This window comes from Perna viridis, chromosome 1 (assembly GCF_037379345.1).
Source record: "Perna viridis isolate PV_CMFRI_1.1 ecotype Kerala chromosome 1, ASM3737934v1, whole genome shotgun sequence".
In the NCBI taxonomy this organism is placed as follows: domain Eukaryota; kingdom Metazoa; phylum Mollusca; class Bivalvia; order Mytilida; family Mytilidae; genus Perna; species Perna viridis.
Window position 1 is genome coordinate 54,897,013 of NC_142445.1, and position 11,169 is coordinate 54,908,181.

Genomic DNA, 11,169 nt, shown 5'->3' on the forward strand with positions numbered 1-11,169 from the left:
ACAGCTCTTGAGATTCAAGATATTGGTAAGGAAATTGAATCGTCAGCAGACAAGTCGGACCAGTTTGATTTAATAACTGTAAATGTTTTAGGTTCTGATGGTTATGTTGGTGTGTGAACTTGATTTAACCAGAGATCGTGCATGTGACAATGAAATAAAATGTTTAAAGGTGGTAAAATATGTTTTAATTTGACTGGGGTAATGCTCTGCGTAGCTAAAAATTTGGATCCCCCTTGAAATCCATGTGCAAAAAAATGACCCCCCTCTCTTTGAAGTTATAAAAAAAAACTGAACCCCCCTTTTCCACTTACAGAAAAAAATGACCCCCCCTGGATATATGTACTTGCTTTGTTTAAATTTTCAAATAAATGTCTACGGTTTTAATATTATTTGTAAATTATTATATATAGGATGCCGAATCTAGAGGTTTAACCTAAAAAAACAAAGCTGTTATGCACGTGGCTAATTACAATATTCGTTATGTTTCGGCTAAGTTTACAGCCAATGAAATGAACATCTCGTTAGCGAGAACACAGCATTACTTTATATATTTATCGTGAATTTTTATAGAACCCAAAGATTTTCCGAGAGGAAATAATCGCCCTTTTCTCGCAGTATATTTCTCTGTTCCCTTTCCCCTTTCCCTATGATATCCCCTGTGAATCTTAAGTACTTAAGACTTAACAACGAAGTTTGGTATATTTACAAACAACCATGAATTCCTATTGTAATTTGATAACACAATTTTTTGGATACATGAGCTACATGAACCGGTATCAAATATTTCTTTGGTCCCTAGAAGCGCTAAAAATACGACATTAATGGACTTTATGTACTGTCTGTACAAGAATTAACCATAAAGTTACAGAAATACATGTAACCGTCAAAATTGCTACCATACCACCTGATTTATCACAAGGAATACAAGAATTGTATCATACAATTTCTACGGGTCTTAAGAACTGGTACATACCATTTAATAAGTCGTACATTTAAAATTATCGTTGGACATTACTTGCCTTGCGTGTTAGTTTGTTACAAATTTTAAAAGTAAAAACCAAGTCAGAATAAGTACAATAACAACAATAAAAATCCAAGTAAGATTATGTTCAAAAATGATAATAAATGTTTTCATTTTATTTCTGGATTATGCACAATAAGGATTTAAAGAGGTACATGCAACATTTTCCCAAAAATTTTACAATAAGGCCACAGTTTTTTAAATTGTTGGTTTACAGATCCACTGAACTGATTTTCCTGACTAGGAGAACAAATTGAAATTTCAGTTTTCCAATTATTATTTTTAAGTGCAAAATTGTAATATCTACATGTACTTTTTAAAATAAAGTTATGGGCAATGCCTGCTTCAAAGATGGAATGACTGAAATTTGTAAGCCAGATATTCATGGGCACATTATTTAATATTTTCGATCATGCTCTAAATGTCCATGATTTTGTAGGTCTGTTCTGGTATCTTTAAATTATATAGACAGAAAAAAAGTTTCAGTTCATGAAATGATCCTCATGATTATGCACATAAAAGTTGTACAGCATACAGGTATGCTTCTGTAATTGATTAGCATCTGAATAATTTGTGTTCTGCTATATCTGCTTGATGAAATAATATGGCCGTCGTACATATTTATATTCCAGGTGAGCTATTCAGTTTTTTAGAGCCTCCACTTCTTATTTGGACCAGAAGCATACTGTGTCTTGGTAGTTTATCAGAAACAAGATGGTCAAGAGCGCTGAATTAAGATGGGTATTATTAAAGTTTTACCTACCTGTGATTTGGAGCAAGACCCACTTTTGTGAGTCAAATATAAACTATTACACTAATCAAAGACAGGAATTTCATACTATTTAGAGATTTTGAAAATTTATCTGCCATATGATTGAACAGTTATTTTCAACTTAGGGGTGACTTTTAAAACAAATTGCAACAATTTGTCAAGTACATTTGTAAGACACTGAATGATGGTACAATTGGCTCTAGGGCATGTTTCCAATGAAAATTAAATTATGTGTTGTAAATAAAATGTGTTTAATTTATCTAGGATTATCTATGTTATAATTTTTAATTGATGAAAAGAGTTTTTTTTATCTAAATCATTGAATTTGAAAAAAATCAATGTGATTTGTGACAGGCTTTCTGATTGGTTGGTTCTCTTTGGTACTTTAACATCATTAATGTTGATTGGTGTAATTCCTCAAACGAAATACATGGTGTAACGCTTTGATTACAAATCAATTATTAATATTTGGAATGTCATCCATTAAAAATTTAATAATAAGTAAGGGGACAACCATTAGGTTCTTGGGTGAGGGGGGCTGGCAGATTTTGAAAATAAATAATCTATCTCAGATTATGGAGGAAATAAATAATCTGGCCTCATCATACCAAAAAAAAAGAAAAGAAAAAAGTCTGACTTTGCAAATTGCTAGAAAATAAATATTCTGGCTAGTGAATTGAAGATAAATATTCTGTTCTTGGCTAGTAAATTGAAAACAAATATTGGCTTGGTACCCTTGCCATAGTTTCATAAATTAGAAAAGTATACATGTTTAAATACTCCTCAAGTTTTATACAAAACCCATGTAGTCTCCAGTGGCAATATTAAATACAGTGGATTCCTCTTAATTGCATACCCAACTTGTCAGAAAAAAAATATGCATATGCATATGCTATTATCAGGAATGTTGAATTTGGTATGTTTTAATGGTCTTATTCTCCTATACATCTTCCTGATCCTATATAAACAACTCTAGGGCATTGGTAAACCGACATAATGGAATTACGAAGAAATAAAGTTATATGGAATTTTCACTAATTTTACTATTTGTCACTCAAAATGTATAGCAAAGAATAACATTAGTACTTAATACAACACTTAATTAACCGATTAATATAAATTCAAACAGGGCATCTATATGGGGCCAATATAAAAAAAGAGAGCCAATATGGATCAAACCAGGGCCAATACTTCTTCATAACTTCTGGTCGTTTGACACTGCCATTTTGAGTTGGAATTGGATTTAATGATTTAATGAAACCTATAACAGGGCCAATATGAAATTACATATTTATTAACATATAATATCAAACATATTAATTAGCTACACCTTTTTGATTGAGTAATTGTTAAAAATACATCACTAAGGCCAGACAGTGTCATTATTTATAATATTTTGGAAAAAATTATGCAATAAACAAGAATGTCTGTTTAGACCTACATGTATGCAACATGGAAGAGATGGGAAATGATTGGGTTCTTGAAAATGTTATGCAATTAACAGAAATTTGCACCCCCTTAGAATCTAATGGTCTTCCCCTAATGTTTCAAATTTTTGAACAGTTTATTTTCTATAGCCTGTTCAAACATGACATAATCCTATGTAAATAATTCTACACTTACCAGTAATGTTGCAATGACAGCTTAAATTTTACCAAGAATATTTGTAGATTATTTTGGGAAGGATTGTTCTGTGGTGAAGGAGGTAAACGAGAAGACGACGGCATATATTGAATATTTTGGTTCTAAATACCTAGACATTTGGTGTGATGATATGTCATTTGTTGGAGGAGATAGTGATAAAAAAAAAACAAGTATAAAGTTTGCGTGACGCCTATAGTTTTTGACGATCCTTATTGTACGATCGACTTATATTACAAAGACAAATCTGATGGACAGCTTCTAAAGGTATGTAAGTTCATAATATGAGCAGGTGCTACCTGTAAGAGGGCGAAGTTTGATATATTTATAATTATAAAAAATAGTCATGTCTTTTACAGATTTATATCAACTAAGATTTATTTTTTGTCATATTTCATCAAAACTTCGAGGTATGAGTAATAAACAGATAAACATAATTATTCTTTCAAGATATGAACTATGGACAGATGAACATATTGTTTCGTTTAAAGAGTAAAGAACCTGACTCCATATTACAAGTTAATTTCCTGTCAGACTAAGATGCTTCTAAGGCTCAAAGGTTAAATTCGTTTTGAGTACCGTTATGACAACTTCATCCTCTAATCTGAGAATTAAGTGTCAGTCCCTGTAAGAATCAGAGAGAAGGTGAAACATGGTATGAAAAAAAAAACACCATTTTGAAAAAGTGTAATTTGTCTATTTGCACCATCAGAATCAAGAAAAGGAGACAATATTTACCATATCATGCTTGCCCATTGAATTGCACTGAAAATGAACATTTCAAGGGCAGATAACTCTGTCAAAAACCTTTTTTCTATGATTCTATTGAAAAATTTCCGAGCAAAGCCAGTAATGCAGAAATCAAATGATGGTCTTTTCACATGGAGAAAGCATCCACAAGTGAAATTATTCTGTCAGTTCTGTGGGTTTTTGACATGCATATTTCTGATTTTTCCTATATTGCCTGATTGTTACAAATACTTACACTTAATCTTCTAAATAGATGTCAACAATCACTCTTACAGGGTAATGGATCCTTGTGGAACATAACTAAAATTAAATAAATGTCTAAATATGTTCAACATCACCAAATGATGGTAAACATATTTCTTGGTTTCGATTTATGGTTGATGATATGAAATGGAATGAGTCAAAATTTAGAAAATTTTAATACGCCAACAATACTCATCCATCAATTAAATTCTCTCATGAAATTTTTGACACTAAAATTACATTATTAGATACTGCTATGTTTGTAAAAGATGGTGAAATGTCAATTGATCTTCACAGCAAACCCACTGATAGTTACCAATACTTAACTCCCAAAACATTGTACTAAAAGCATAGCATACAGCCAGGCTCTCTGAATTCGGCACATTTGCTCATCTGACGATACCACTAACAAACATCTAGATGAACTGCTTGGTCGTTTGTTATTGCATGGCTTCAAATCAACAGACCTAGATTGGGGATTTCAACATGCTACCAACATCAGTCGAAAAGATCTGCTCGAGTACAAACATAAGAAAAAGAACAAAAGTGTTCCTTTTTGTGCTGACTTACCATCAAGCCTTTAGGAAACTCTCCAAGCTACTCCTTTTGAATTGGGAAGCCATTCAAAAACATATGAATCTCTACAAAGTCATTCCTGAGGCACCTGTTCTGGCATTCCATAGACTTAGGAGTTTAAGAGATGCCCTGGTAAGATATTACTGAGATTTCATTCCAGTCCCCCCCCCCCCAAAAAAAAAAAAAATGCAGTTCAGTGTCAACCATGTAGAGATAAAAGATGTTAATTTAGATGTTAGACGGTTAGACCTGAATCCAGATACTGCATACCCAAACATTTTAAAACTACTGCACTGGAAAGGTTTCCGCCATTTTTTGCAAAGTGACTTGCAAAACTGATAATTCCATATACCCTCTCTTATGTTGATGTGGTATGCAGTACTTTGGTGTGACAGAATGACTTTTCATCTGGTGAATAAATGGTCATTGCAGTGACTACAAATGTAAACCAGACCTCCCTCTAAGTCACCATCTGAGATATGCTGGACACACCCAGGAGGATCTCTACAACATTTTTGTTACGATCATAGAGCATAATAACAACTGGTCAAAAAGTAAAAGAGTGTCTCGGGAAAGTTTTTGGATAAAAATTTAACAAATGATTTCTCCAGATGGAATTAATGGAAAAAAAAATTGGTCTAAAGCTGGTACAGCACTATGCTATACATCAATATGCTGTACTACTATAATTCTATTTGACTTTTCTTAATTTTTTTCCGCATTTGATTTATTTCCAGTTTTTGATAAAAACATCCTTGTTCTCATTCAGATTCCTAATCATTTGGTTATGTATGCCTTTGATAAAGGTATAATTATTCACTGCTTGATGCGGCTTAAGAATCTGTGTTTTGATCTTGAATTTTGTTAGTTTTATGCTGAAGGATATCGGTTATCTAAATTTTACCATCATTTGGTGATGCTGAACATATTTTGACAGTTATATTATAAATATATGTATGTGTGTATGTGTGGTTATTTTTTTTTAGTCTTAGAGGTTAATAATATGCACTCAATTTTTTTATGTCTACAATTCTTTTTTTCAGACGTACTTCTGTAATAATGAACCAAATGGTCAGTTCTGTAATGAGAAGAATAATTTCTTGTATGTAAGGATAAAATACATGGGCAGTCGACTTGCTCATGTTAAACTCAAAGTGGAAGGTGTTATGATTGAGAATTGTAAGTTAACTCTAACTATTATTAATATAAGGGTTTCCATGTTATCTTTGGGCAAGGTTAAAACTAGAATAAATAGGACACGGATATTCCTGCCATTCTGTGCGTTGGCTGTGATAACCCCCATACACCCCACCCCACTCATCAACCACAATATGAATTTCAGCTACCCTTTTACGTCCCATTCATGAAATCATTTTGTCGCCAAAAAATTAAATGAATCATTTTTTTTGTATTTATGGCTACTTTTGTCCGTCATCGTCATAATCGTTAACAATTTATCAGAACTTTTCTCTTCTGAAACTACATGTACTTGACCAAATTAGAAGCAATTTAGGTATGAATGATCCTAAGGTGTTCTGCATAGAACTGATGTGGGGATTATTGATTCATTGAAAAAACATGGCCACAAAAAAAAAAACAACCCAAAAACATAGGGGTTAGACAAGTTTTTTGCAAAAGTATCCATTTTGTTAGGCTTAGTCAAACTCTGACAGGAATTTAAGCATGATGAGATCAATCTGTGGTCAAATTTTCATGCTAAGCCATGTTGGAGTTATTGTCCTTTTCAGACTTTTTTTGCTAGTTTTAATGTTATTTCTTCAAAAAATCTTCTCCTCTGAAACCAACAGACCAATTTAAACCAAACTTTGTATGAGTCATTCATATTGAATGTTCCTTAGGTTGTTCTGCATAGAACTGATGTGGGGATTTTTTATCTGTTAAAATACATGGCCACCGTTACTAAAAATAGAACAAAGGGGTCTGACAGAAGTTTTAATTTATATCATCAAAACTGTTAAGTTTAGCCAAATTCTGAAATGGAGTAAAAGTGCTCAGCTATCTATGGTCCAATTTGCATGTAAATCTGTTTAGCCATGTTGAAGTGATTGTCTTTTCTCCTAAAAATTCTCCTACGAAATTACTGGACAGAATTAATAAAATAGACAAGATTGTTCCTTAGGTATGAGCATTAGGAGTTTTTATCCAAGTACAAAGAATGTTGCTTATCGAAACAGGTGAGCGATTCAGGCTTTTAAAAGCCTCAAGTTATACATCATTGAGACAAAAATCAATTTTTAGCTCACCTGGCTGAAGGTCATGTGAGCTATTGCCATCACTTGGTGTCCGTCGTCATTGTTGTTTACAAATTTTCAAAACTCTTCTCCTCTGACACTATTTGACTAATTGGAACAAACTTATAATGAATGTTCCTTTGAGAATCCTGCATAGAACTGCTGTGGGGATTTATGATCTGTTGAAAAACATGGCTGCCATTTCTGAAAATAGAACATAGGGGTCAGACAGTAGTTTTCACAAATATGTCCAAAACCTTTAGAAGATTTTACTTTTTCATATTGAATACACAAATTTTACAAGATATTTTGAAAGTGTCAAAAGTTTTATTTTGATCCAGATAACCAAAAAGTCGGTATGATAATAGGTGTGATAGCAGGTGTTATTGGACTTATTTGTTGTTGTTGCTGTTGTTGTCGTATTAGCAAAAAAAAAGATTTGAGCGACGGAAGTGCAGAAGGTAGGACATATTAAGAGTATTAAGAGGATGTCCATGTCCATGATTTAAGCCCTCTAACTGGTTGATTCTTTGGGGCAACGTAGGTCATTTCTATAAACTTATTTATGTACATTCCACGATTTAAATGATTCCAAACTAAAGAACGTCTTGATTGGAATGAAATTGTTATAAGGATTGTTTTTTATGAGCAACTCAGCAGGTGTTTCTAGAAAAGCAGAGGATGCTGACAATAATACGACCATCAATGGTACAATACTTATAGATAATTTCTGCACTTATTCAGAGACCCAGGAATCACACACACAAAAAAAATTCAGCATCAGCCCAAGTTAAAATTTTAATCAGAATTGTACATTGTGATATATTGATTCATTTCTTTCTGTCCATGGGTGAGTAAAAATAATTTGGACCAATTTGGAAATTGAAAAAATCCCAAACCCCTTCCCTCGCTAAAACAATAGTTGGTGTGTTGCCAATGTGACAAAAAAAAAAAAAAAAAAAAAAAAAAAAAGTGGTGTCCTTTTATATTTGCACTTTGTTGAGGGTTATAGATTTTCTTAAAACTGCAGGAACTGTGTGACTTGTGTGAAGCAGTGTAGCATTTTTTGTAATGTTATTCACTATGTTTCTATGTGTAAACGTCGTATCTATGTAAAAATGTCAGTTAGCGGTCTTCCATTAAATGTTATGTCTAGGAAATGTCTTTTGCTCAGTTTGTGCTAAAGACAACGCAATCATATCACAATACGATCACAATATCTTCTTGATTCTTCTGTTTTTGTATGTCTTGTTCCTCTTTGCTCTGGTATAAGGAATTATCTAATCTGACACTTTTTTTTCTAGCTCAACTGACCCTGACTAATACAGATGTTAACACTTCTCCACCTTCCAGCTGTTTGTCATCAGCAACTAGCCCTACTCAGGCTTGTAGATCAGGGATGGATACATCACTACTGGCGGAGTCTCATTCAACATCACAAAGTAACCAGATAGAAGAAAACTACCAGACTAACTATTCAATACAATATTCACATCACTCACCCAACAACCAACTCATCTCAGATTCAAGTAAACCCCCGCCTTCATATGAAGATGCCATTACAATGATGAGATAAAAATTCTAATGAGAAAAATATGTGTGTGTGTGTGCATGTATGCGAGAGAGAGTGTGTGTGTGTTTTTGTGTGTGTGTGTAGGATAATATATATATATATAATATCTGTTTAGTTATTGTAGTGGTATTTCAAGTTTTTAAAACTTAAGTAACAATTTTGCAATTATTAATTTATTGTGACACTATCCCCCGTTGAACATTACACTGATTTAATTAATTGCTTTTGACAAGGAGTTATATATATAAATCCTTGCTTTTGACAAGTAAATATTTTGGTTTGATTGAATTTTGGAAAGAGCCATTGGTCAGACTTAGAATTTGTAATGTTTTATTTATAATATGTGGGAGGAGTTTTTGGGGTGTTATATTCTCTGCATGTTTTGTATCTTTAGGTAGCTTATCATCATGCTCCGCTCTTGTAATGTCCAGCATTACTTATGTTAATCATAAAATATTTTAACATTTATATAACATCATAATAAACATTATATTTAGAACAATGGGTTAAATATTTAAAATAGTGGAATGTCCAGCTACTGTTTATTATTTGGTTGACTTTTCCGGACTTATACTTCAGTAGTTGAACAGTGTATCCCCAGTTGTTTACAAGGGAGTAAAATCTTCAGTTTGATTGGATTGACCTATACCAAAGATAAGATCAGAAAGATCCCTTGACAGATAAATGAGTTACGGGTACCAATATGGATTTTTTTCCCAGAATTTTCTTCTCCTGAACTACTGGATGGATTGTAACCAAACTTAGCATGAATGTACCTTACAATATCTTTAACAATCTTTGTATGGGCAAAAACCATGGCCAATGGTACTAAAAATAGACTATGGGGTCAAATTGAAGATTTTTGGAAATAACTTGTTAACAAACGGGTTGAGTTAAATTCTGAGAGGGTAAAATTGATCAGCATGGTGCGACTGACCTATCCTGAAATTTTCATAAAGGTCTGTTGACCAATATAAGAGTTATTGCACTTGAAGAGTAAAAAAAGTGACTATGAGAGACATGTTTTATAATATGAAAACCTGGTAGATAACTAAGGTGCTCTCTATTGATTAAATGATTCTTGTGACGATAGTAAAGTAAGGTCAAGAGTTCAGCTTCATAAAGCTAAAAAGACCAGGTGAGCGATTCAGGATCTCTAGAGTCTGTAGTTTTTATGTTCCGACAATTTAACTTGAGTAAATGTGAATGGTTCTGTTATAAATGTTACCACCATGTGTAATTCCAAGAAAAGATAGTTGGAATTAAATTTGGGGTTGTGACTTAAACTTTCAAAGAATGAGGGACCTAAAAGGGGTCAGAAACCATTTTATACGACCGCAATTTTGTTTCGGTTGAAAGATGGTATCAACCCTGTCAGCGTCCATAAACTTTCGTTTATTTACGAAAACTTGAGTAAAATGTAAGCAATCTTCTTGAAAATTTAACATATTGTTCTTAGTTTTTGGAGGTTTTTGTCCCACCCCTTTTGAAAGTAAAGTGCTAAAAGGGGGAAATTGGTGTTATCATTAGAATTGATAGAAAAAGCTTATTGTTGATCTGATCGCTTTATTCAGTTGTCAATCTTCCTTTTGAAATTCTTTTTAGAAAATGTTTTACAAGGTGGGCTATCTGTAACTGTTTTGGAGTTAAAAAATGCCCCAACTGTTCAGGGTTCGACCACTGCAGTCGTATCATGCTACAATGCACTTTATTAGGGACCAAAAGGAGATGTCCAGATAATAACTTGAATAAGAGTGAATGGATCTCTTCTAAATTGTACAAGGTGCCATACTTCAAAAGAAGACTTGCATTGACTTTTGGGGTTGCGACTTGAGCCAATTAAGAAGAGAGGTCACAAAGGCACCTGAAACAAATTTTTTTTGTCTGATATCTGGATGGTAACTTGAGGAAAAAGGGAATGGATCTTTGAAATTCTATCAAAATACTATACCACCCAAAATGAGGTTGGAATTTTAATTGATTTTCAAGGTGGTGACTGAACTATTTAGGAATTAGGGGTCAACACAGGTCAAATTCTTATCCTGAGTGATCTGTCTAATCACAATCAAAAATCAAAGCTGTATCAAGTTTGAATGGTGTGTCGATACTTGCCTCGACTTTTCAGTGTAAGACCTCTCTGGTGTATCAAGCTGGTGCCTAAGAAGCATTTTATTTTATTAGATGATGGCATTCCTTTGTGATATTTTCAATGAATAAGCTCAGGACTGGCAAAAATACCATATTTAATCAAATTAATGAATCAGACAGAAATATTACGGTAGTTCTTGTGAAAAAAAGGGGCGGTCAAATCTATCTGTAAACAGAAGTAAAGAAAAGGCAG

The 11,169-nt window shown here is 33.1% G+C and overlaps 1 protein-coding gene across 3 annotated transcripts; it reads left to right on the plus strand.

Moving 5' to 3' along the window:
* Nucleotides 1-591: 591 nt before the first annotated feature.
* On the plus strand, nt 592-9,330 carry LOC148629427 (uncharacterized). Of its 3 annotated transcripts, none has more exons than XR_015916194.1 (4): nt 592-965; nt 1,654-1,811; nt 3,464-3,701; nt 6,047-8,539. XR_015916194.1 is itself a non-coding variant. In XM_088550787.1 (4 exons), exons 1-4 carry the CDS (start codon nt 4,914-4,916, stop codon nt 8,829-8,831), a joined length of 750 nt encoding a protein of 249 aa, XP_088406913.1. In that variant the 5' UTR covers nt 4,609-4,913; the 3' UTR covers nt 8,832-9,330. The 3 variants fall into 3 exon arrangements, 2 of the variants coding, with proteins under 2 accessions (XP_088406921.1, XP_088406913.1); XM_088550787.1 differs by lacking the exons at nt 592-965; nt 1,654-1,811; nt 3,464-3,701 and adding exons at nt 4,609-5,135; nt 8,560-9,330 and having other exon boundaries at nt 6,047-6,182; nt 7,597-7,716; XM_088550795.1 differs by lacking the exons at nt 592-965; nt 1,654-1,811; nt 3,464-3,701 and adding exons at nt 4,606-5,135; nt 8,560-9,330 and having other exon boundaries at nt 6,047-6,182.
* Nucleotides 9,331-11,169: the final 1,839 nt, after the last annotated feature.

Excerpts from the sequence above, each read along its gene's own strand:
- LOC148629427 (XM_088550787.1), top strand. The coding sequence starts at position 4,914 with ATGCTACCAACATCAGTCGAAAAGATCTGCTCGAGTACAAACATAAGA. Across the intron at positions 5,136-6,046 it reads GGAGTTTAAGAGATGCCCTG|ACGTACTTCTGTAATAATGA; the intron begins GTAAGATATTAC and ends TCTTTTTTTCAG. Across the intron at positions 6,183-7,596 it reads AGGTGTTATGATTGAGAATT|ATAACCAAAAAGTCGGTATG; the intron begins GTAAGTTAACTC and ends ATTTTGATCCAG.